Raw genomic sequence first — 26,739 nt, forward strand, 5'->3', positions numbered from 1 at the left:
GGTCAAATGAACGATGACCCGTGTTCAGCCTCTCCTCAATGAACCAGCATGTTTTAATGTAACCAGGTTATCACTGGTGACACTTGGGCTTTTCCTGTCTCTGCTAAATGACTGAGGTGTCAGTGTGTAGGCACTTGTCATGGTTTTAACTTGATGGGGTTTTTTTTGTTTTGTTTTTTTTAATTAATAAACGTAATTATTCACATCCTTGCCATTGTTATTATAGTAAAAATTATTATTGTTATAATTCATTGTTTTTGTCTGCTCAGGGTCCGCGACCCTCTGGTGGAGGATAAAGCGGTTAGATGATGACTGACTGACTGTCTGCTCAGGGTTCCTGTAGGGGAATTCTGTTGGGCTTTTACTTTCATCAGTGCTAACTTGCATATCATGCACAAGCCTTTTCTTAAAATGAAGAGTGGGTGCCATTTTGATCATGGAAAACGGTGTGACATTTATACTTGATGCTGTTCATTTTTCTGTGATCTGTGGTCTCTCACCTTTAGAAATGTCCTTATAAATATGGAAAAAAGTTCTAAACTCCACACATTAGTAAGAGGAGGAAAATGTGACCCAGTTTCACTCTGGGTGATAGGAAAATAATAACAATAATAAATACACGTTTGTTAATTATGTTGGCACTTTTAAATTTTACATGCATAAATTAAGCACTTATATCAAAACATAATTACAGTTTGAATTATAACAGAAAAAGCAGAGTCATAGATAAACTCTCTTTTGACTTGTCCAGTAAAACAGGATTTTCAGCCAATACTTACACATTCACAACACATTTTACATTTACCATTGATGCTGTGGGAGATTCATTGTCGTGTCACCAACACACAAACATTGAGTAAGAGCCCCATCTTCAGGTAATATCACGTAGATTCACAATATTCACAGCAGTGCACTTTATTTGACACAGTCAGTACAGCAATTATGTTTCTCTGACGTGGAGAGTTATGATTTCTCTATATTAAACTTCACAGCACAATAATTCATCTAGAATCCTGCTCCAGGTTTATGTGATATGCTGCATAGTCCAATGATTCCAAACCCTTTTTGCATTGTGACTAGACCTGGTTTAATGCATCTACATTTTAATCCATAGACTCTAATAACACATACAACATTTTATTATTTTATTATACATTAATAACAAAATTATAAATCTATAGATAATAGGGCATGTGTTATATGCAGTTAGATGTTCAAGTTGTTTTCACATCCTGTGCAGATTTGAAAGACTGAACCAACAAGTCACAGAACACAACTGGGTTTCACTCTGTATAACTACACAATTGTGTTGTATTTTACTTTTTTCTTTTAATTTAGAAATTGTGAAAGTGAAGTAAATAGGAATACATTTTGTTTTTAATCTACTATGTTTACATATGCTGTCATTATATTAATGTTGACAAATGCATATTTGAGATATAAGAATTCCTTTTAACCCACTGCACCTTATGTAAATATCTTGTGTGTGTCACTGTATGGATTTTTTTTGTATCGTAGGTTTTCATTTTTATTTTCTCTCTTTTTTCTATTTAAATGCACCAAAAAAACATGTAACATTTCTTATATTTGACATGTGTATGTAAATGTCTATATATACATACACACTCAACACACATATACATCTATACATGTATGTATAGATGTGAACGTATGTGCGTATATTTTTTATATATGTATGTATATATAAAACTGACGTACAGAGACGTCGGTGGTCTTCGGTGAACCCGAACCATTCCGATTATGAGACCGTCTGCAGCGCTCAGCCAATAGGAAATCACACAGGATTTAGGATAGATGCGCCATTTTACTGCGTCCACAGCCATCCGGCAAGATGGTCACCTGGCTTTGTCTGCCCTGACCGGAGTTGTTTCGGTATTCACGGGCTTTTCTCGCCATCATACCGCCGATATCGCAAATTCGATCGAACTGTTTCCTTAACAAAACAACAAAGACTAAACGCGCCTCTGTCCCTCAAGAAATGACGGCGGCGATCGGCAGGTAGGAGCGCAGTTTCATGTGTTTGTTTGCACAAGTCATTTCACGTTGATAACTGTGCCGCTTTCACTGGAGGCGAACCGGGCCAACTTAGCAACCTATGCTAGCCGAGTTGCAGCTAGCGACTAGCTGCGCAACCGGCAACATACAAGTTCGTACACACGCAAATGTAGCGGCACATGTGCGCATTCGAGGGTGTTGTCAGTGCGGTTGTGTTTATAAAAAAGTGATTGTTGTGCCTATATAATATGTTGTTTTTTTGCTGTAGGCAAATGTTGGATTGCTACTTAGGATGCAGCTAGGAAGTGACAGGCTGCGGTTACTGCGCTGTTTGGTTCGCGCCACGGTATCGTCACAGGCACGGAAGGCCCGTGCATGCATTTTTTCGGTGCATCTCATGTTCTTTCTCATGCATACATTAGTCATGTTGCAGGAAAATCTGGGCATTGAGAACGACTCGCCTGGTTAAGCGACAACAGCTTAACCCGCTAATGTTAGCAGCGTCAACTTGCGCTTAGCTTCCCCGAATCAGGAGTTCCTGTGTTGTCTAAACAGTGGAAGACGAAGGTGCGAGCAGCAGCAAATGTATGAGTGGGAGTTGTTAGTTTGGGCGAGTGTGCTCTGTTTTTAAGGAATGCCACTAGGTTTTGCACATATTTCAGGCCTGGCTACTGCGAGAAGGACTGAATGTAAGCTGAATACATCTTTCGGCGTTCTAAACAGCACATTATGATGACGCTGAACGGCCGTTAAACTGGGGTACCTCTGTATCCGTGTAATGTGTTGAAAATAAATGCACGTGTTTTACGCAGGTAGCGCACCGCTAGGCTCAATTATGGTATTATAACACTTCAGTGTGTTTTCTTCCATTGTTGTCTTATCTCCGAATCGGGTTTTGCTCGTGTCCTCCTATGAGACTATAAACTCTGCCGCTGTCAACCGCCTACACCCCGACATAATACATAATGAGCAGTTTGGCCATATTTTATAAATATAACAGATAATAACAATATCTGAGAGGGCTACCTTAGAATATCTTGGATGTGTATTACATATTTGGCCGCAACTAACGGTTATTTTCATAATCAACTAATCTGTCCCATGTTTGGTTCATAAAAGGTCCTATATAAAAACCTAGAAATGAAGATATTCTCAAATGTCTGGTTTTGTCCACAAATCAAAATTATTCAGTTTTTGTGATTTATTTGTTAAATGGAGCACATGAAACTGGAAAATATTCACATTTAAGAAGCTGATAAAACACTGAAAATGTTAACTGGCAAATCAGTTATCAAAATAGGTGATCGATTTACTATTGGATTAATGATCGATTAATTGTTGCATCCCTACATTTGTAGAGTCTAGCTACCTGAAAATGACAACAACTTCTGAAGTTTAACATTCTTTCATTTTAAAGGAAAAAAACAAACAAGAAGTGAAGTGCTGATCAGCACCTGGACAGTAAACAAAATATTTGGTAGTATTTTTGTTTTGCATGTTTACAGTAAATGTACAATATTTTTTTTTTATATGTAGTCTAATCTTTAATTATGGTACAATGAGTACTGATGTGTTATTAAAGGAAACAAATCTTCACATGTCTCTCTAGGTAATATGAGTCTGGCATCTTCTGATTCAAACCTTAATCAAATGGCAGAAAAAGCAGAGGAAGTAAGTATGCCGCTTCTTTGCAGACAAATGATGTGCTTACATCTCTGTTTACAATGTATGTTGTTTATTATTGCCATTGTGGTAGTAAAATAAATGTTTAAATCCCTGTCAGCCTGGTAGCTCAACAGAAAACATGAAGCCATCCTCTTCTCGCAGCAGGAGGTGAGTGCCAGCTTACTTAAATGTTTTTTATCATGTTTTTCCAAAAGCATATCTCACATTGTTTAAAATCTATATTTTTTGTGCTAACTCGTTTTAGGAAGCCAACTACTGTAGCGAAGCACACTGGACCTAATGAATCCGACACCTCTGCTGAAAGCGAAAATGAAGGTGAAAGCTCTGACAATCCTTCAGACAATAACACGTCTAAAGGTATGACCAATGCAGCTACTGTATTTACCATAGCAATCCATTCTGCCTGTGGCTGCATTGTTGATGCTTAATCGGACGCTGATACAATTTTGCTGTCTTTCTTCAGGCACTCTCGTGATGAGGCCAGCTGGCAATGAAAATAAAGGTGCCATGAAGCTCAGAGTGGATTTTAAACATAAAAATACTGGTAGGTGTATTACATTATTTAGAAAACGTTGTGCAGGGATCTTCATGAATGAGTAATAAATTATGTATGTAGTGAGAAAAAGAAAGAATGGTCTCAGCTGATTTTCTTTGTTCTAATAACAGATGATGCCCTGCAGAAGAAGGTTAACTGCACTGCATGTGGAAAACAAGTAAACCAGTTCCAGCGCAACTCTGTGTATGAGCATCCTGCACTCAAAGTCCTTATTTGCAAGGTAGGAACACCCCATATACATATGTTTAATTATTTTACATTATTGACATTTCTTTGAACGTTCCTCCTTACCTTTCTGACAATTTATCAGTGATCATATCTGTTCCCTTTTCTGTAGTCATGCTACAAGTATTACACAAGTGATGACATCAGCAAAGACTCTGATGGGATGGATGAACAGTGCAGGTATACAAGAAACACCCAACAAAACAAAATACAATGGTGTATTTGTCAAATATACAATAAATATGTTACATATCACAAAGTATAGATGACATATCTAAAAAACACAGCTTGCATACATAAGAAATATTGATGTGTGAATGACCCTTTTAAGAGTGTCTGTCAATGAAATGTATACATATTTTTATTACTGCTTATATTTTGACATATCTGCTTGTTTCAGTCATAAATTTTGCCTTGATCTTTGCTTATAGTTTTGGAAAAGTTAATGTACATGATCTGGGCGATTTTATATTTCAAATTCTTTATTTGCTTTATGGACTAAAATAAATTTCTCCCTTGCAGGTGGTGTGCTGAAGGAGGAAAACTCATCTGCTGTGATTACTGCAACAATGCTTTTTGCAAGAAGTGCATTTTGCGCAACCTGGGCAGGAAGGAGCTGTCAGTCATTACTGATGAGAACTCAAAATGGCACTGCTATGTCTGTAGGTCGGATCCCCTTCAGGATCTGGCCTCTAAATGTCACCTTATTATGGAAGAACAGAAAGTTGTGCAACACAAGCAAAGGAAATCGGATAAAACAGAGGAACGCGAAAGCAAGAGACACAAGAATAAATCAGGTAATGAGCACAAAGTGGTTGTCAATGGAAAAGAACACACAGAAGCCACAGGGACTATGTCCTTTACCTACAAAAAACTGCAGGTACCCAAAGAACTAATAAAGAAAACAAAAAAACTTGTTGAAACTACAACTGGTCTCAACAATACATTCATCCAGTTCATTCAGCAGTCGGCTGTGGATCAGGGAGATAAATCCATCAGGTTTCGGCATTTGAAAGCATTCCAGGCCGTACTTGCTGATTTGAAGAAGGCCCACACTGCTTTGGAGGAGGCTTTGGAGCCTGAGTTCAGAAGCATGGAGTTCCAGAATGGGAACGAAGGGCAACGTGTTGTGAAAAAGACTACTAGTCCTGTGGCCATTGTAAAAAATGACCACATGAATACTGCGGTGGCGGCTGCTGTTGATGCTGACACACCTGAGGAACTAGACCAGAACATGGATGAGGGTCCAGACCAAAAGGTGGCTGAAGATCCAGATCAGGAGATGGCTGAGGATCTGGATCAGGAGGTGGCTGAGGATCCTGATCAGGAGGTGGCTGAGGATCCTGATCAGGAGGTGGCTGAGGATCCGGATCAGGAGGTGGCTGAGGATCTAGATGAAGAGGTGGATGAGGATTCAGACCTGAAGCTGGATCAAGGGCCAGAACAAGTTCTGGACCAGGAGCCAGAAGACGAGCAGCATAATGAGAGCGTGGTGGACAATGATCAAGTTTCAAGTCCGGCTGAAATGAAAGACAGCCAAACAGAAATTGATGAAACCAAAAAGACGATAAAAACCGAGGTCTGTGACGATGGACTAGTGTCAGGTGGGGAAATGTCCTTGGATCACGACATCATGTCTGTGCCCCCGTCTGTGCCTGAAGAACTTTTTCAGATGGTGGAGAGTCTGGCAGATTCCACCATGCTCTCACAGAGTGACGCAGCTCCAAACACTGATGCAAGATCAAATAGAAACTCAGACTCTCAAAACCCCCAGCCCAAGGTAAAGAACCTTATAGTCAAACTGACTCCCGTACCAGTCGTGACAACCCGTAGTCCAAGGTCCTCCAGGTCCTCAAACAGAGAAAAAGGTGAAGAAGTGCAGAAAAAGTGTAAAGAAGAAAGAGAGGAGAAGGAGGAGTCTGCTGATACAGTTGATGGGTCTGAAAGCCCACGTGCTAGCCGTCGCTCTAGCAGAGTTAAGACCACCCCCTTGAGGAAGCAGGCTGAGAACAATTGCAAGGAAGAGTCCTCTGATTCAGAGTCTGAGGAAGATGTTAAAGAAAAGGCCAAACCATCCAAAAACTCAAAAAAAGAGGATAAAAAGCAGACAATGGCTTCAGTAAAAAATACAGTGGACTCTGACTCGGATGAAGTTCCTCACATATTGCTAGAAAAAGCGGCAGAAGGCCACAGTTCGGATGAGGAACAGGGAAGCACAAGTGCTAAAAAGCGTTTGTTTAAGCAAAACAACACAGTCTCAGAGAATGCAGACAAAGCATCCAAACGAAAAAGGAAGTCTGAAAGCTCAGATTCCGGTGAGGAGAAGAAGAGTAAGAAGACTTCCAAGAAGAAGAAACAAAACTCCTCCAACTCCTCCAACTCTGACTCGGAGACGAAAGGTAAAGTAGGCACAGCCAAGAGAAGATCAAGCCGTGTTAAGAAACAAGATGAAACAAAGGAGGAAGATAAAAACTCACCTGAGGGGAAGGCAGCAGATCGGAAAAGGTCGTACGAGAAAAAGTGCAAGAAAAGGAGCTCCAGATCAACCCTCAAGCTGAAGTCATCATCCAGTGAGGATGATGAGGAGCAGCAGGATGAAGGTGGCTCTGGAGAGGACAGCGATGAGCAAAAGATCAAGCCAATCGTGGAGGATAATGTGCTGGGAGGCAACGGACCCTTCCATCAGTCTTCAGGTAATTTAGTTTTAAAGGGTCAGGTGTTATGTGGCGCTCGGCTCTGCATCTGGCTAATAAACACAGTTTGGTCCACCTGAAAGAAAATAATGTTCATATGTTTAATTTGAGAATTCGACTTATTAGCTTGCATGCTATGACCTAGATAAGAATATTGAGCTGCTTGTCATTTCTGTGCTGCAAGTAAATGGTTAGTTTAGCTCAGCGGTGTGAAGATTTTTGCCCACCAGTTACTCTAAAATGCACCCATGAGCATTTAACATCTAATAAATGTAAGTGCATCAATGTCATGTGGCCAAGATGATTAACACCTGGTCTGAACGGAATCAAACTGTTACTTCAAACTGTAAGTTCTAACATTAATGTGTGCATTTTATTCTGATGCGTAGGTGATGAAATGGAGGGTAAAGAAGACTCTCAGGTTGGTGAAGAGGATTACGATGATGATCCTGAAAACAGGTACATACTTCAAAACTGCGTAAATATTTAGAAATGTTACATTTAAACCATTGTCACATGAGTTCACCTAATGCTGTTTAAGCCCATCAGCTCCATGTGACTCTCACTATGTTCCTCAGTTACAGTGTTTAGATATTGTCGTTGTGCGGCTGCACTGCACAAAGGCAGTGATTCTTTTTATGTCATGACAGTTGCAGGCAGCGGCGACAATATTGTTTAAAAAAACACTTACACTTTGCACACGCGAATGCTTCCTCAGTCAGTTCTGATATTATTGGTATATTATTAGTAGTTATAAAGTAAATGTTACATAAAACAAATCATATGGTTTTTATATTGTTCCTTTTGAGGAAGCAGTGTTAATCTTGTGATTTTTTTTTTTAATTTATTTTCTTTTTAAAAGGATTGCAAAGAAAATGCTTCTAGCCCAAATAAAATCCAACTATTCTTCGGGAGCAGAGAGTTCCTCTGATAATGAAGGAGAAGATAAGGATGAAAAGTCCTCTAAAAAAGCAAAAAAAGAGGATGATGATGATGAGGATGATGACGACGACGACGAAGAGCAGCAAGGTACCAAGCATTTGCTGATACAGACTTCTTTTTCTTTCTTTTTTTCCAAATAACCCTTTTCTTGTGTTTTTGTAATTTTTATTTTTTCCTCTATTTTTTTTTCAGATGATGACAATTCAGATGATTCAGGTTCAGACATTGAAGTGAAGAAACAAGGTCGCCGCCATAAACTGCTTCGTCATAAACTCTCACTGAGTGAAGGTGAATCAGGAGAGGAGAAAGCTTCCAGTAAAGAGAAGAGCAAAGGTGGCAAGAAGTCAACTCGTAAAGGTTCGTATTCAATTTTATTTCATTTGCTCTATATGTCATATTAAACAATGTATACGCTTATGTGAAATTTGAAACTGGCAGTCAACCTGTTACTTGGTCTTTTGACTATCAGTGGGCAGCGATGACTCTGCAGACTCAGACTTTGAGAAGTCAGAGTCCAGTGAAGAGTCGGCAGTAAGCGAGGAGGTCAGTGAATCGGAAAATGACGGGAAGCGCCGAAAGACAAGGTGAGAAACGAGAGCGTCCTACCAAATGTGGCACATTATTTCACTGCCACTCAATCTAGAGTAATCTCATGTCCTTGTTCCTGCTTTATTTGTAGAAGTGCGAAGAAGAAGGACGACGAGAAACGGAGTTACAAGCAGAAGAAGAAGCGTCGTAGAATCAAAGTTCAGGATTCCTCCTCCAGCAATGAGAAGGTACATGCCAGGTGCAAGAGATGGACCTAAATAACATTTACTAGTCAAGTCAAACATGACACACACAAAATGTTATTTGAACTCCCTCCTGAGGCTGTTTTGTGGGGATCATAATGAAAACTCGAATGAATCATGGGGCTGCTTGGCTGCTGAGCATAAGATGTGTTATGTTTTTTCATGTGGGCTGAAGAACTAAAGTCTAAACTTCATGTTCATTTTCACAGAGTGGGGAAGAAGGTGATGACGACGATGATAAAGACGGTAAAAAAGGACGAAAAAAGCTTCGGAAAATCCTGAAGGATGACAAGCTGCGGACAGAAACAAGAGATGCTTTGAAGGAAGAGGAGGAGAGACGGAAACGCATAGCCGAGAGGGAGGCACTGAGGGAGAAACTTCGAGAGGTAAAGACGAGACATCCCAATGTTGACACGAAACACGGGTTATATCTTACTGGTACATATATGTAGATATATATATGTGTGTGTGTGTATATATATATATGTGTGTGTATGTATATATGTGTGTGTGTGTGTATATATTTATATATGTGTATATATTTATATATATGTATATAAATATGTGTATATATATGTATATGTGTGTGTATGTATGTATGTATGTATATTTACATGTACATTTATATGAGCTTTTCTGTCGCCCAATCGGTATCCAAAGAGTAAGATACCGTAAATAAATAAATATTGTACCGAACTGTTGCACGGGAAACGTGCCAATATGTGCATGTATTACTCCATAATCTCACATATTGGCATTAGGCTCTGGCATTTGTGGGTCTTAATTTAAATTGAGTCATTCTTGAAATCTTTGTTTATAAGAAGTTATTGAATCATATAATATAATGGTACACTTGTGTGTATATATAGTGATAATAACGTGAACTTGAAAAAGCGCGACTGAGTATTAGGACGTAAGAAAGAAAAGTCGTCAAATCAAATTTTTCTTTCATTTCATGACTCCCCCTTCCCTGCCTCGGATCTTTCTTCAGGTGATTGTGGTGAAGGAGTCTTCCCAGATGACGTGTCCCATCACGACCAAACTAGTGCTGGATGAGGATGAAGAAACCAAGGAGCCTTTGGTGCAGGTGCACAGGAACCTTGTCACGAAGCTGAAACCTCACCAGGTTGATGGTAGGTACAAAGTCATTTCAGTCCGTAGAGACATTTGGGCAGAAGGACTGGGTAACACTTTACCCATTTCATGTGTGCAGATGCATGTCTATGCATGTCCACATATGCATACAGTGAATGGCCATGGTTCTATTTATACTAAAACAAAGGTCTGTGTTAGAGCAGCATTCTGGGCACGCATACTCGACCTTACATTTCATTTTAGAAGGGGTGGTTTCTTGCCAGGACCTTTCTTGTTTCTTGTTTGTTGTGCTTGTAATTTTGAGGAATGGTTTGTACATATGTGGGTAATAGGATGAGCATTTAAAGCAAAATGCAATTTCACTAATCCGGCCCCTATGTGTTTTGTGTTTGGATCCAGGGGTGCAGTTCATGTGGGACTGCTGCTGTGAATCTATGAAGAAGATTGAAAAGTCTGCTGGCTCTGGCTGTATCCTCGCTCACTGTATGGGCCTGGGAAAAACTCTGCAGGTAAAAAGGAGAGAGTTTTAAACTAAAACTGCACACATTGAAATGACAAAAAAAAGGTAAAATAAACAAAACAATCACTGTAATGCTCACGTCTGTGTCTATGTACAGTGCTAAACACATTTATTAGACCACCTCCCAAAGCCACAGCTGCCCTAAATTAACAGCATTGGTAATTGTCAGAAAACATTTTATGTTTCTGTATTGGTTAATACACCTGTATTTAGAAGCCCTTCAGCCAAAATTAAATTTTTAATGTTAAAATAGTTGTCAAATGTTGTCTGTATGGGCTGGTACATTTCGAGTGGAGTCTGTCTTGTGTGTTGTCATTATGGTTAACTGTAAGCTTCTTTTTTGCCCTGTAGGTGGTGACATTCCTTCATACTTTGCTGCTTTGTGAGAAGCTGGAGTTCACCACAGCACTGGTGGTTTGTCCCCTGAACACTGTCCTGAATTGGCTCAATGAGTTTGAGAAGTGGCAAGAAGGAATGGAAGATGAGGAGAGTTTAGAGGTAATTTTTATTTTTTTATTATTTATTTATCAGTTTCACTTTTTTTTCTTAATTACAGTATATGTCTTTTGTGTGTTTGTATGGACATTATTTCTTTTATTTCATATCAAAATCCATGCGCATCTTAATGGTCTTTGGTGTGTTTAACAGGTGACTGAGCTGGCCACAGTAAAAAGGCCACAGGAGCGATCATATGCTCTCCAGCGATGGCAAGAATCGGGAGGCGTTATGATCATGGGCTACGAGATGTACCGAAACCTGACACAGGGCAGGAACATCAAGAGCAAAAAGCTCAAAGAGATCTTTCAGAAGACACTGGTAGATCCAGGTACTGTGCTGTCTTTTGAACTGCTTCATACAAGAGATTAAGTTAAAAGAAAAAAATGATCTGCTGCATTTCAACTATGTGTAGGGTTAAAAATAAGATTTGACATTTTACACCCTTGTATAAAAAACAGCAACACAAGCTGGTTTCTACGTCTTTGTGCGACACTTAATTCTTGTGTCACTCACCTTTTTCTTATGTCATGGAAGCAGTCATACCTTATCGCACTTGGTGTTAAGTAGTCACCAATTCCATGTAGATGTTTCATATTCAACACATTCTTTCTTTGCACTCCTGGTTGTTTCAAATGATGCACTGACCACTTTATTTTTACACTCCTGTTGTCTTATCAGTGGAAGTAAATTCAAAATCTTTCTCCTCAATTCTGTCAAATCCATTCTTAGTCAAAACAAAGAAAAAGCAGCGCAGATATAGATAATAATAAACATATTGACAGAATATGTTGCCTGCTGGAGGATAGTACCTGGTTGGAAGCCACAAAATTTCAAAGCTAATCATAGTTTGTAAATCGAGTTTAGTTTGCTTTCTCGTATAAACTTCAAATTTCTATAGTTTGATATCGATATATATTGTTTATCAATACAGTATAAATCCCATAAATTTTTCTGTTAAGCTTAAAGTATCCTTTTTAATCTGAAGTGAAATGTAAAGCTAGGAAAGCGTCATTTTTATTGAACATGACAACCGTAGCATGATTCTGTAATGGTGTAAAACAATTCCATAAACCTTCTGTTGTGACTATATTAACTAGCCCAATGATGAATTATCGTGTTTCACATATATTTTCAAGTGTTTCTCTTGTGACAAAAAAAGTGATTTTTTTTTTTTATCGTTCACCAGGTCCAGACTTGGTCATTTGTGATGAAGGTCATATCCTGAAGAATGAGGCGTCTGCAGTGTCCAAAGCAATGAACTCTATCAGGACGAGGAGGAGAGTTATTCTGACTGGAACCCCTCTGCAAAACAACCTTATTGAATGTGAGAATCCCTGCTTGTAAAGACATAGTTGTTGTCAGTCACACAGTGAGATTTTATGTAGAAAATCCTTGTGGGGGTTTGGGGATGTATCTAAACACTAGTCTTTGTCTCCTTACAAGACCATTGCATGGTCAACTTCATCAAGGAAAACTTGCTTGGATCAGTTAAAGAGTTCAGGAATCGCTTCATTAACCCCATCCAGAATGGTCAGTGCGCCGACTCCACACTACAAGATGTTCGGATCATGAAGAAGAGAGCTCACATCCTCTATGAGATGCTGGCTGGCTGTGTCCAGGTAAAAAACAAACAAATGAACACCTTCTATAGTTGACACAGATTCTCTTTGACCACATACTCTTGTCATCTCGCTGTCATCTTATAAGTGTTAATTTGATTTTACCTCCCACAGAGGAAGGACTACACTGCACTCACCAAGTTCCTGCCTCCGAAACATGAATATGTGCTGTCGATAAGAATGACTCCAATCCAGTGTAAACTCTACAGGTACTATGTGGAGCACTTCACAGGTGAGGACAATGCTCTCATTGTTGCTTAAAAGCAAATGATATTCAGAATGACACTGGCACTTTCTTGCTTGGTCCTAACTATTGTGATCATTTGTGGTGTTATGAGCAGCAAAGCCACTAGGGGCTGCTAGCAGGGCTTTAAAAGAATCGGGTCTGATTGCTTAGACATAGACTTAGCTTAGTCTTGGACTAAAACTAAATTCCATTGAAATTCCACTGGAAAACATGCAGTCTAGGATGAGGCTAAATCCTACTACAGGAGTGGCGTTTTGGCTGGGTGTAATTTGTCCAGACAAGGTTTTTGGATAAATGGAAGGCCTCTGGTCTCACGTATTCATGCCGTATTGTTAAGTCGTTTGGTGGACTTTGCTCTCTGAATGTGGCCCACAGTGTGTGTGTGTGTGTGTCTAAGAGTGGCAGCTGGCAGAGTGCCGCAGGCAGGGTTTAAGCCTAGTTTCCCACGTCTCCCTAATGAAGAGCTCTGGGAGAGAGGGAACAGAGGGTGGAGGGTGGGTGTGGGGGCATAAAGGAAGGGGAAAGACATTGCGAAGCAGAAGGGGCCAGAGGTTTTACACCAAAAGCGAAAACAAAGAACAGGAAAGCCGGTATGTAAGAAGAGGAGGAGTGATGGGGGTTGGTGGTATGTGCTGTGGCTCATTAGGCTGGGTTGTCCACGGGGCACAGTGCTGATGTTGTGTCTGAGGCTCTGGACCTCCACAACTATATCTTTGGACCCAAGACAACCAGTCACTCTGCAGGGTGGGAATCGCCACACAAGCTCCCCACCCCTCTCCTCCGCTTCTGTTAAAGCCACCATAACTATTGGCCTCCATTAAGTGCATCACAGGTAAAATATCAACATTTCAGCAGCTGTCACTGTAAATCATGATGTGATTGACCTCATCACAGGACACACATTCTAGACTTGGTGTTTCTGTCAATCAAAAGACTGACACTTGTTGCTTGGTTTGATTTGTCTTGAGAACAACTTTACTGCAATTTGTCTATATTGTGTAGAGATCAAGGTTTGAGTCTTGTACTACGATTTCCACACTCGTCAGCATGCATAACGAGATTTTAGGGCATGCTTTCAAGTACATAAATCAAACACACATCCATCTTCCTCCCCAAACTCTTTCCCTTGTGTGCAGGTGTGGGGAATGCTTTGGAGGGAGGCCGGGGCCGTGCAGGGACCAAACTCTTCCAGGATTTCCAGATGCTCAGCAGAATCTGGACCCATCCCTGGTGCCTTCAGCTGGACTACATCAGTAAAGAAAACAGGGTAGGGCCACGTAAGACAAGACGAAACCACACTAAACACTAACTCAAATACTGGGAATACAAACAAATAACACACACTGTGGGGAAGCAATAGAAAGGTAGTGCTGACAGGCCATGCCTCAGGGGAGAGCAACACACTTTTTTCCTTGTTGTGCACAATTTCTGCAGTCCACAATTTAACTGTTTGCCTGACCTGTGTCACTGCACAGTTGAGCCTCACACATGTGCTCTCTCTCACAGGGATTCTTTGACGAGGACAGTATGGACGAGTTCATCGCCTCAGAAACAGAAGAATCCTCAATGAGCATGACCTCGGAGGACGAGAAGTCTAAAAGGTAAAGTCAGATACACCTCTTTCTTTTTGCACGTTATAAGTAGAGATGACCTCATTTAGTTGCCCTTCTCTATTGCATCTGTTACTCTTGATGACCCTGGCTCTTCCACTGTTCCTCCACCCCGTTAGGAAAAAGAAGCAGAAGAAGGGAAAAAAGAAGGGATCTGATGACTCTGACAGCGATGAGGTGGAGGTCATCAAGGAGTGGAACACCAGCTCTCGGGGCAAAAACGGAGAGAGCAGGTCCAGACCAGAGCCGGTCGAAGAACGTAAGTCTTGCGTAATTACCACATTGAGCGTTATGTCTGGGGCATTCCCTTAAAATACAAGTGATGCCACTCACCATTTATTTCCACACATTGAGTAAAGTAACTTTGCAGAAGCCAGAACCTCGACTTTTGTCTGTGGATTTCCTGAAAAATGTCCACTTAGAATTGATTGAACCTGAAAGCCTCCATATTGGGACTCGAAGGACTTTTGAATGACAACAATAAACACAGCATAATGTTTAAGTCTTTTTGATTAAGTATTTTTCTGTGTGAAGGAGGGACCCAGTTTGCTGAAAAGTATTAACAGCTCCAGTAATTGTGGTCGGCAGTGGTAGGGTTTGGTCTCTGGCTCCAGTCGTCATACATGCTGATATATGCTATATCTCAGTGGATTGAGATGGGTTTGCGGGGTAGAGGAACAACATGCAGCAGTGGAACTCTGTACTGAAATGTTGTCTTTGTTGTTGTGAGAGTTCACTTGCTCCATGAAGATAAATCTCTAACCTTGCACGTCACAAACAGCACGGACCACTAGCTCAGCACCAGGGAGCCCCTGTGCTGACTGGCACAGAGATTTTGTCACCGACGCTGACGCCGAGATTCTGGAGCACTCTGGAAAGATATCGCTCCTCTTTGAGATCATGCGGATGGCAGAGGAGGTGGAGGAGAAAGTGTAAGTGTCTATATTTCAAATGTTGTGCACTTGATTCTCAGTGTGACTACAATGTGCTGAGGTTAATCAGGGTGACATGTAGTGAAGGGATACTGGTCTTAACATCTGTCCTTGTCTTCTCAGGTTGGTGTTCAGTCAATCTCTAATCTCTCTGGACCTAATCGAGGATTTCCTTGAATTGGCATGCAGAGCGAAAGATGAGGACAAAATATCACCTTACAAAGGTATGTTTACGCCACACTCACAGGTACATGGTGAAAGAACTGGAATTATGCTCATTCCCTTTGAATGGTGGGGGGGCGTTGCGTGTTGCTGAATTGCATTATAGATTCAGGGCCTCTTTGCTTTTCTTGCATCGAATGTGACAGAAGATTACAACATGTTTAACTTTCCAATCCGAGCATGAGTGCCGGCCGATCAGATCATGTTAGGCAAATATTTTAGCAGAAGTGGTAGCCAATGAAACTCGGAACACAGCTCCTCATTGCTGGTGTTTTTGTCAGAGTTCATCAGAGTCAGAGTTCATGTCCACCAGCAATGGTGGACTTCATGTCACCATCACTTTAGCAACCATAGCACCTTTTTCTTTGAAGTCTGCCATGACAGATACTGTTAATTTTCAGTTTCCACCTTCAGTTCTAACGTGGCCTGTTTAAATCAAGAGGATTTCATTGTGTGCAGCGTATGACTTCCACTGAATCGTCTTATATTTGCCTACAATCGCATTCCTCTGCATATTCGTATTTGTAAGGCTGCGCTTGATTTCATGATGTGCAACTATTCATTGTTTGCATAAGCAGGGTTCTTATGGACTTGGAGGAGCCCAATGTTAATTTTTCTGGTTCAACTTTATTCAGAAACTTTAACATTGCTTTGGAAAAGGTTGAAGTATTCTCGCATGGAAATGCATGTCTTTACGCCCATAAGACTGCCCACATACAACATGCATCCTTGTAATCGTTGCTTTGCTTATTACCACTGAACACACATAGACGCACGCATACACACTGCCGCTGGTGTCAGGTCATGTTCCTAGTTAAACTTCAGCAGCTGTTTTTACTTTCATTTTGAAAATGATTAGACCTTGACTTTTTATTCTACAAAAAAATGTTTGCTCAAGGGTTTGTAATTTGTAATGAAAAGATCACAGTGCCGTAATTGGAAACATACCGAAATGTTTGTTATGAAGGCTGGTGGGGGGGCAGCCATTTTGAAGGCTAAACACGGCTGGCCTCTAACCAACACAGTCATCTATCTGATGTCTGTTAAAACCCAAACTAAGTCTTTTTGACAAGGGAAAGGCCTTGTTGATGGTGACATGTGTTGTTTTGAAGGTTTGCGGTGCAGAAATGGAGGTGGTTAAGTCGTCAACACTTGTGTAACTGTAATGTATCTCTCAAGGTGAAGGCAAGTGGTTCAGGAACATTGACTACTATCGTCTGGATGGATCCACTAATGCCACTACCAGAAAAAAGTGGGCTGAAGAGTTTAATGACACCAGTAACGTAAGGTAAAAATGCCCAATTATAGTTAACAGCACAACAAAAAACCTAGACTGATGGAAACAATGCAGTCCTTAATAACATTCCCACTTGTCTCCTTCTCCTTTGCCAGAGGTCGTTTGTTTCTCATCTCTACACGAGCTGGCTCACTTGGCATCAACCTTGTGGCAGCCAACAGGGTCATCATCTTTGATGCCTCCTGGAACCCTTCTTACGACATCCAGAGCATCTTCAGAGTCTACCGCTTTGGCCAGATCAGGCCTGTGTTTGTCTATAGGTTCCTTGCCCAGGTGAGTTTCACAGTTTTTTTTTTTTATTCATGGATATGCTTATTGATAGGCAAATCTAATTTAAATGTGATGCATTCACAACAAACACACCCCAATAATGCAGGTCCTTAAAATGTACATACAGTACTCAGAAACCAGCCTAGAGCTCCACTGAGTCAGACAAGCATCAGAGAGGGGTTTTGACCTCCAATTCCCTGGATTCTCACCGCAGAAGTCCTGGAAAAACAGGTCGAATACAAGCTAGCGTGACATTTAATTGTACACTACGCCAACGTCCATATTAATAAATTTGGTCTAGTAGCAATCTGAGAAAGGTTCTAGCAGGCTCCACCGCAACTGGTTGGGCAGTGTCATGAGTCTCTAGACGTGTTTCATTTTCTTTTTTTTTAAGCACAGAAATCTTGTGAGACTTGTCTAGGGTAATTTGGTTTCTGCCATGAAGACTCATTCCATTTTTTAATATTTTTGTTTCTGAAAATGGGCTACATGGTGTCATTAGTAATGTAATCTCAGTTTGCCACACTAGGGGCCTTTTTGCTATATTCCATTGTCAAACTTGAACAAACTGGAAACAAAAGAAGTCACAGGCTAAGGGATCACGACAATTTTTTAAAAATATCATTCAATATCAATATACACGATGTAAATCAAATGAATATTTCTGTCAGGCTTAAACGCATAATATGTCATTTCTGCCACTACATTTTCTGTCAATTCAAACAATAACCAACCGAGTCTTTGACATTCATGCTCACTGCCTTGTCTTCTTTTAGGGTACAATGGAGGAGAAGATTTATGAGCGGCAGGTAACCAAGCAGTCTCTGTCATTCCGGGTGGTGGACCAGCAGCAGATTGAGAGGCACTTCACGATGAACGAGCTGACCGAGCTCTACAACTTCGAGCCAGACATGCTCGATGATCCCTCAGACAAGAAGAGCAAAAAAGCCACGCCTGTGCTCCCTAAGGTAAACATGCACAGGTTTATTCATTTTTTGTTTTTTATTCACACTGAACAAATGTCTTTTCATGCTTGACAAATATGTTTTTTTGTAATTAGATTTAGCACAAATCAGATGTGTAATTGGTCTTTGACCAACAACTACCTCAGATTTCATAGTTGTTGTTTTTTTTAGGCTGATCCCCAAAGGAAATGCAGAAAAGCAAGCTGTAACCTATTAACAGTAGTAAAATACTCTTTTAGCCTTCAACAAAAACGGCACAGAATGTCTTTTTAAATGCCAAGCTTGTTTTTCCAAACTTGCACCAAGTAGTATGTTCTTTCTTTTGAAGTTTAGCACTTGAGTGATAAACTGTTATTTAGACACGGTGCCAGCTTGTGTCCTGCTTGGCCTTTTTGGTATCGTTCTGTTTTTTTCCCATAGTCCTTTGCTTGCCTCGTCTCTCCAATGTGCAGGTGCAGTGTCACTATTTTGGCCCCCTGGGGTTTAATAAGAACACACATCCCTTACATGGCCCATCCAACCCCGCACAGCTGCACTGATGAATCTGTTTACTGCTATTTACTAAATAGTCTTCTTATTGCAACATTGCTGCTGCCCTGTTATAAACCGGCACTCTTTTTTGGGGTTTCATTAATTCCTTGCTATCTTTTACTTTTTTTGCTGATCTCTGAATAACTTCCATCCTTTCCTCCTCCTTCACTTTTTGCAGCTTTGAGGTTTATACGGATCCACTTAAGTGGTTTTACCTCGTTGTTTTGGTCTGACCTGGGTTACTATGCAGAAATCTGTAAACAGAATGGATAAATGAAACACTGTATATCCAACACAGTTTCTCTTCCACTGGACATTCAAAAGGTTGTTGAGTGCACCTTAATGGAGAAATCTGTTACTCATTAACGATGTCATAAGTTCTTTATTGTTATTCCCTTTATGAGCGTTAACAGGTAGGAGCACTTTGCGAAACCACTCAGCGATCAGCTGATATCATTGCTCTCACCTTCCATATTCTTCTAAAGCAGGAGTCGCCCTCTTAGAGTGCACCAGAGCACTGTTGGAGATTTGAAGGAGAGGAAAGATGTGTTCATTAAGCTATGGCCTGTTAGATGTGTATGATCTTTAATGAGCCCAGTGACATTTATGTGACACGGTATTAAAGATGGAGAGACTGACAAGCTCTTTAACAAGCCAACCTGTTTTGGCCAGGGGGTTTACTATGATGTGGCAGCAGGGCTGCAGTATTACGGAAGGAATTTGCTGTCTGGAATGATGTGAAGATGAGTCAGACACCCTCCATCACTTGGAGCCAACATTGCTCTGCTGCACAGAAGGAGAGACTGATTTAGGTTTTGCACTGGGAAGTGTTTTTTTCTCAGCAGGAGAGGGTACATTGCTGTGAAAACAGTCACAAGGGACACAGAGGCAGTGGTTAAAGTTAGGAAGCACAATCCTTCTGGTCTGTGGAGTAGAGTGAAACGCTGTTGTCTTGCCACCGCCCTCCTCTCGTGTTAAGCCACTCTTTATGTCCTGTAGCTGCTTATATCCTACCACAGTCATGACTGCACCTTGCTCACCTTGTAGCTTACCTTTGGTATCCACTCCCCGTCCAACTTGTCCCTCTGATGTCCCCACTCGCTTCCCCCTGTTCACCATTACCCCACTCCAGCTTTTCTCAGCCATCTTCACAACCATCTGTTGCCTGGACTCGACACACTGACTCTTAATGTTCAAAGCGAGCTCAGTAAAGATGTTTTTCTTTTTCTCCCTCTGGCCCTCCCGTGCGTGATGAAGGGTCATTATTTAAACCCCCTCTTTTTAAAGATGTCTCTGTGCTCTTCAGAGAAACTAATTGGAGACAAAAGAAGCGGGCGTACTTCCCCCTAATGACAAAGAAGGTCCATGTCCCAGACGTGAGATTTCGACTTCTCACCCACTTTTAAATATATTCTGTTCATCACATTTATATCTTCCAGTTCCATTTTTTTGTCTGTGGCCATCTACACGCAATAGAAAAATGCTTAGTTTGAGACAGTTTTTGTACAACTAAGCAGTATACACTGTCAGTCATATTGGTGGACGATAGACGTACCTCACTGTATGTGCTCTCAGCAGGTGACGGCTACAGTGTTCATTAGGCTCCGTCAGGTAAACTGAAAGGTAGTGCACTCAAACCTCTGCATAGACACGAGCAGACGAGACACCATGTTTGTCTCATTAGGGTTAGGAAGTGTCTTTGACCTTAAAGGAAAATGACCTCTTGAATAGTGTATACCAGTTAGTAGAGTATACTGGTCAGGGATGATCAGCGGAATCCATGACTTATTTTGTGACACAAGTTGTTGTGGTGTACCCACTCTCTGCCTACTCCCCATACTAAGTAAGTGGTTTCTTACACTTCCCAGAATGCCTTTTGCCAGCTTTCAGAAACCTGCCTGAGCTTGTTAAGTTACAGGTGGAGAGAGGAGCGTTAATGACTGAACAGCAAGACTTTGAGCGCTGGGCCTCATTTGCAGTTTTTAGTCTGTTGGGATTACTGACTCTCTCGGTATACCACTCATCTCTGTATAATTTGAAATTTTTTAGTATGGCTGTCATTTTTTCACTGTACAGATTAGAGCTGAAACAATAAATCGTTTATTAATCTGTGGTGTAGGGGGCTAATGCTGATGCTGTTTGCTCACCTTGCATTAACACTAAAACCCTTGGATAATGTCTGTTACTCCTGAGTCTGCACTCAGATTTATTACCTGTGATAATTATTGTAGCCTACTCTTCACTGTGAATTATAAGGCATATATAGCCCTCTTTTATTGTAAGGTTTCATAAAGACTTTGTTTTATGTATTTATTTATTTATTTATTTATAAGGTCATTCATGGTTTTCTACCGCTTATTATCCCCATTTTACCCACTTTTAATACGACACTTACCAAACATGATAAAATGAATAGGCTTGTGTTGAACGCACTGTTTTCACTGAAATAAATTTTTTTAAATTGCACACCTGCAATAAGATCTAAAACAACTGACAGCCTGCTTCTTTTTTTCCATCCTCAGGGCAGTTTGTTTCAGCGTATTCTTAATTGCTTATTTATTTACAGAGTTTCATCAATTGTCTTGTCACTTTTTACTAGGTATTGCATTCCTATGTATATTGTCTTGTTCATAATTTTTTTTTCCTGTTTACTTTTTTGACGAGTGCAAATTAAGTATAAAAAAAAAAAAATAATAATAAAAGTTGAATATTACATATCCCTCAACACCACAACCCCCCGTACCCCATACTATGAGTCACTGCCCTTTGGAGAACAGCTGTTTAGTACACAGTCTGATTTTATTTTCTCTCTTAAAAGTAATTCAGAAACCAGTTCCCATTTTTGACTTCTTACCTCCCAGTGATGTTACTCCATTGACTGCTTCTGAATTCCTCCTGACCTGTCTGTCCAGGTCCAAACAAAGTCTTAGTTAAGCCATTTGTGATATGTTCAATTTTGTCTGTAACTGGCTGGCATCTGGATGAAACCTCTGACTTGTACAAAGGTCCTGAAGCGTATAAAAACAGCGTAGTCCTGAGGGCAAGAGAAGCTTACTGATGTCCAGCTACTAAACCCATATTTCCTGCAGGGAGCTGTTTAGAGTGGGCCAGTAGGGTTTTGTGTATCATTTGTCTGCAGCTGGAGGAGAGGGAGTTTTGTCATGCTATGTTTAGATATTACAAATATGTCAACCACTCTCATTTCTCCTGTTTTGGCCCCTCTGTTGCTGTGGTTAATGTACCTGTGCATTCAAGCAGTTTCAAAAAGACACGGCAACCTTTAATACTGTGAGAATTTCTGGACGGCTTGTACCCATGTCCCTCTGTACCACAGACACAAAAGTGAGGGTCTATTTTCCCACCGTATTTTTCCGAAACCTGACTGCCTCTCATCTCCTCTCTTGCACATTTAATGCCTCCTGTGTGGTTTATTCTTTTGAGGGTTTATTGTTGTGGCAATGGCAGGAATAAAACAGTCACTGTAGAGGCACGGTTAAAGCATTCTTAACACAGTAAGTGGCCAGTTAGGTGCAGGAAATTGAGTTAACGTGGTTGCATGGTGTGCTCGAGAAAGTATATGAAAACTCGGCCAAAAATCTTGCCTTCATGTAACGCGCAGCTATTAATGCAGGTGGGCGTTTAATTGCATCAGACCCTTTACAGTTCAGCGTCACTTAAACTCTACTGGTAAAGTACATGTGGGTGCCTTTGCCAAGTTGTAAAGTCTATATGAGGTCTGCTTATGTAGGCTCCCAAGTTTTCATCTTTGTGATGTAAGGTGCCTAGTTTTAAAAGTGCTTTACATCTTTTATGGACTTGTGGCGGTTTAGCCATTTTCATAATTCATGCATTATATGTACAGGAATTAAACCTCAAAAGAGCCTAAGAAGTAAAAGGGAAAGGACTTAATAGTCATACAAGTCATTCATGTTTAATGCCTTGTTTGCTTATATTGTATAATAAAATATTTTTTTACCTCCTCCTTACCCTTTTTCTTGCCTGGTACTACAGTCTGCTGTGGCTGTGCTTCTTCATATCAGAACTGTATGTTACATCTGAACATACAGTACATACTGTGCAGCAAAATGCAAGAATCATTTTCTAAATTTCACACTTTCAGGAATTGTTGACATACTCCTTCTCAGGGGGAACACAAATTGACTTGAGTGGGATCATTTACCCCTATCTGCACATATGCCCACCCAGCATTACTTGCTTCCTTTTTCCCCCTTGCACTTAAGTGATGGGCTTTACCATGCAACTCTATAACAATGACAATAGGCCAGGTCAAGTTACCTTCCATCATTAGTGCTGGCTCGACACACACACATACACACTGAGTGCAGCAGGATTGGAGATGGACCGGACCACCCCTGCACCATTGCTGTGGGAACATATTTAAACGTCATTCACTGTTGGGTCAAATGACTGCGATGCAAACAGGTTTTTATCGGGTCTAATCTGGTCAGCATTAGTGAGAATGCAAGACCGGGCTGAACACCTTGCCTGCTTTATGTTTGGCAGCAACACGTGACGCACATTCATCTTCCGGCTGTTGGCATAGCTTACTATGTTTTTGTGGAGCTCACCTGGGACAGTGCTCAATCTTAAGTTTAATTTTATTAGCAACTTTTTGAAGTCCTTCACTCACCATTGAGTTTGAAGAAAAGGCTACAAAATAGTGAAGACTGTGACATTTTCACAGAGCTTCATTGAGCCGGTCCATTTAAAGGAGACCTGGTAATTGGGTGAGAAAATCTTTCAACACTAAAATTCCACATTGATGTTTTTTTGTAATTGAATAGGCCATTATGGATTAGGGTTAACCCTAACACTAACCTGACTTATAGTAGCAGCCCTGGTGCACACTGTGGAGAGTATGAAAGGAACAAACTCGTCCCCTTTTCAAACTGCAGAAATTCATGTTTCCACAATGCAAAATATGCCATTTGTTTTTGCACCATGGTTAGAAGTAGCTGCCATAAATCTCCTTCGTCAGACAAGATGCCAGAGCAGTCACTAAGTAGAGCGATGGAAATTTGTAGGTTGTCATGAAAGATCAACTTGCCCAGATGAATCTAATTGGCCACTGGATAATCCTTACTGTCACCACAGAGTCTGATTCGAGCTTTGTCATCCCGTGCTTGTTGTGTCTATACCAGTGACTGAATAACATAACTGCCTGTGCTGGCATCTACCGTGGACTTTCTTTGACCTTGTGCTCACCTACTTTGGCAGAACAAACCATGATGGATGCCTTTTATCCGAGTAAGTTCAACAGGCTCGCTCATGCTTTTATGTCCTAATTAGAGAGCAAAGGAGCAGCTGAATCGCTGGCTGTGCCTCGGCTCTGAAATGTCTGGTGGTAAGGGGTGGCCTGGTTTTGTCCTGATTGAGTGCGATGGCTGCGAAACATAAACATGTGTCAATGAGGAGCAAATCAGATCCAGATCCCAAGTTCGTGAAGTTTGATGAGTATATGTGTGAGAGGCTCTTGGGCATCTACCTGTCTCAGCTACCTTAGTTGTCGCTCTCCGGTGTGCGGAGAGCCTAAAAATAGGTTCATGTGTAGTTTTGTTGCTGCTCACCCCAGGATCTAGTTTCACTCCGTCTGGCCTGGTGTTTATTTTCAGTTTATTCGATGCAGGTTTGCAATCACTGCCTAATTTCATTGTGTGTTGTTTCTGTTGTGTGTTTTTTCCTCTCTAATACCAATGACATCTATGATAAATTTTGTTTACAACTTAACACTCATTGTCGCCATTTAGAATGATGAAGCCCGCCCTCTTTGAATCGGGCCATGTGCATGTTAGTGATGCAACGTCTGTATGACGTTTCTTTTCCAGAATGCGAAGTTCCAATTTAATGTAAAGCTAAGTTTAAGACAAAGAAAAGCAAACATGCCGCACAGAGTAATTCAAACCATGTTTGTGTGAGTGGAGCCTGGCCCAGCAATCTTAATTTTACTCAGGTATTGTTTTCAATAACATTGTAGTCATGGAAACCAGACCCCCCAAAATCCTTAATTTATTTATTTCTGTATGTTATTTTTTATTTTTTTATTTTTTACATTTCCTTTGAATCCTTGTACAGGCTAATCCAAGTTAGGTTTTTCTTTTTCTTTTTTCTTTCTTAATTTAAGCTGAATTTCAAACAAATGATTTCTAAAATATTTTTGTGAATGTTTGAAAGGTCTAGGGGAACAGGAAAAAGACACAATAGGGACACAATGTTTTAATTCAAAGTAGATCTACCTCTGTGCGTGAGTGTGTTTAGTTTTTTCTTAATTAATGGCAGTTGATAAAAGCAATCGGATTCCTATCTTTATATGCCAAAATCAGGACTTGTGCTAAAAGTCTGAAAGCTTTTTTTTTTTTTAACTCAGGAGGCCGTGTGGCCTTCATCAGCTCTCCCAGATCCAACTCTCCCTCCCCTTCAGTGATGAATTTAAACCCACCATGACCCTTTTCATCTCTTTGACATCTTCCTTGATGTAGGATCTCTTCCTGGCTGAAATGCTGAAGAACAATAAGGACCAGATTGTGTGTTACCATGAACACGACTCCCTGCTGGACCACAAGGAGGAGGAAGCCCTGAGCGAGGAGGACCGTAAGGCTGCCTGGGCCGAGTATGAAGCCGAGAAAAAGGTAAGAAAGGAGACACACAGGCATACGTGTTGTAACCGCCATGTCCACCACTTCAAAAACGCCACACCCCTCTGTCCGTCATTCTCCTACTCATTCACATCAAAGGTGTGCTTAGCAAGGCCCCACATTTGTTTGTCAGGATGTGTGAGTTAGTGTTGTATCTGGATAATCCTTTCATCACTCAGAGTGAGCAGATGACAGGACCTCCCTCTACTCTGGTGAAGGCCATTTTGGCCCACCATCAGGTTGGCGATCTGCGGTCCAAACGTACTGTAAGCACATAGGTCAGTGAAGGTTTAGGGACTCCTGTCTGTCGGTGTAACTCTTTTCTTTCCGTGCCCCTTGTTCATCCCTCACCCTCCTTTCCCTTTCTTGTGGAACAAAGCAATGGACAATAAGTGGGGTTTATTTGGAGAAGTGTGCGGGGGTGCTTGAGGGTTGTAAAGTAGCAGGAGCAGGTCTCCTTGCTCCCCCTGTGTAATCCTAGATTCTAATTCACTCTAATGATTATTTTTCCAACACACACTCCCTCCTCTGCCCTTTGTGTGCCTTAAGCGGCTTTTCCCTCCAAGCTCCTCTGCTTCTCAAGAGAACAGTGGGTTCCCATTCTCAGAAAACTGGGGAGATGGGGTTGAATGTGAGAATTTCAGTTTCGTTCACACCACTGCAGTCATATACGAAAGATGGAGAAGTAGTCAATTTTATCCATGAGGGGCTGGTGGTAGTTTTTGTTTGTTTGTTTTTTCAATATTTTATCAATTGGTGCCACATTTCAGTCCCCAAAGGTGTGTCGAAGTGAAGAGATAAATGTGAACTCCCCCACAGAGAGTCATGAAATGCTCCACCTCTAAACTTAACTGTGAGCTACAGCCACAGCTTGATCTGAGATGGAACAAACCAAGTTCTAGCCAGGGTGTCTATTTCTGGTTAATATACGCTCACTGCGTTTCTGTGATACCCTGTTACATGGTCACTGCTTGGTTTTCCAGATCATAGGCATGTGCGGTGTGAGTTACTGTTAATACACACAAGCATATAGAATAAAAAAAAGCAGGCCAACACGACAGAACCTAACCCAAAACTGTTAATTTCAGTATGGGCTGGTTCACGCGTTTATTAATTCAATTGTGAGCAGGACCCAGCCATTACTGTTGGACATCATGCATCACGCTTCTCTGAGCTGGGTTTGAGAAAAAAACTGTAACAAAATGTGGTCTCTGCTAATGTCTTCACAACCCATAAACCCTTGTAAATGTTGCACCGTACCTTAAAGAGTCGGCTAATGGGAGCCAGGAAAAGCTGTGTGTTAAAATGTCAGGTTTGTAACTCAGAAAAAAAAAAATAATAACAAGGAGCCCTCTACGCTTAACAAGGCTT

The 26,739-nt window shown here is 41.0% G+C and overlaps 1 protein-coding gene across 2 annotated transcripts in view; it reads left to right on the forward strand.

Annotated features, from left to right (window-relative positions):
* Positions 1–1,813: 1,813 nt before the first annotated feature.
* Positions 1,814–26,739, forward strand: part of atrx (ATRX chromatin remodeler) — a 30,379-nt gene continuing 5,453 nt past the window's right edge. Inside the window, exons 1-30 of one of the 2 annotated variants that reach the window (XM_044039891.1) lie at positions 1,814–2,019; positions 3,626–3,687; positions 3,800–3,849; positions 3,947–4,059; positions 4,166–4,246; positions 4,369–4,478; positions 4,596–4,663; positions 5,006–7,176; positions 7,566–7,635; positions 8,039–8,205; positions 8,311–8,475; positions 8,588–8,702; positions 8,798–8,894; positions 9,119–9,295; positions 9,901–10,042; positions 10,404–10,513; positions 10,876–11,022; positions 11,173–11,350; positions 12,209–12,346; positions 12,466–12,641; positions 12,756–12,873; positions 14,025–14,155; positions 14,395–14,489; positions 14,618–14,757; positions 15,280–15,430; positions 15,554–15,654; positions 16,832–16,940; positions 17,045–17,222; positions 17,996–18,187; positions 25,213–25,362. In XM_044039891.1, coding sequence (XP_043895826.1) covers positions 3,631–3,687; positions 3,800–3,849; positions 3,947–4,059; positions 4,166–4,246; positions 4,369–4,478; positions 4,596–4,663; positions 5,006–7,176; positions 7,566–7,635; positions 8,039–8,205; positions 8,311–8,475; positions 8,588–8,702; positions 8,798–8,894; positions 9,119–9,295; positions 9,901–10,042; positions 10,404–10,513; positions 10,876–11,022; positions 11,173–11,350; positions 12,209–12,346; positions 12,466–12,641; positions 12,756–12,873; positions 14,025–14,155; positions 14,395–14,489; positions 14,618–14,757; positions 15,280–15,430; positions 15,554–15,654; positions 16,832–16,940; positions 17,045–17,222; positions 17,996–18,187; positions 25,213–25,362 — 5,697 coding nt within the window. In that variant the 5' untranslated portion in view covers positions 1,814–2,019; positions 3,626–3,630. The remainder of the gene's footprint in view (positions 2,020–3,625; positions 3,688–3,799; positions 3,850–3,946; positions 4,060–4,165; positions 4,247–4,368; positions 4,479–4,595; positions 4,664–5,005; positions 7,177–7,565; positions 7,636–8,038; positions 8,206–8,310; positions 8,476–8,587; positions 8,703–8,797; positions 8,895–9,118; positions 9,296–9,900; positions 10,043–10,403; positions 10,514–10,875; positions 11,023–11,172; positions 11,351–12,208; positions 12,347–12,465; positions 12,642–12,755; positions 12,874–14,024; positions 14,156–14,394; positions 14,490–14,617; positions 14,758–15,279; positions 15,431–15,553; positions 15,655–16,831; positions 16,941–17,044; positions 17,223–17,995; positions 18,188–25,212; positions 25,363–26,739) is intronic. The other variant, XM_044039892.1, reaches the window with a different exon arrangement.

The sequence above is a fragment of the Solea senegalensis genome, linkage group LG12 (genome assembly GCF_019176455.1).
Source record: "Solea senegalensis isolate Sse05_10M linkage group LG12, IFAPA_SoseM_1, whole genome shotgun sequence".
NCBI lineage: Eukaryota > Metazoa > Chordata > Actinopteri > Pleuronectiformes > Soleidae > Solea > Solea senegalensis.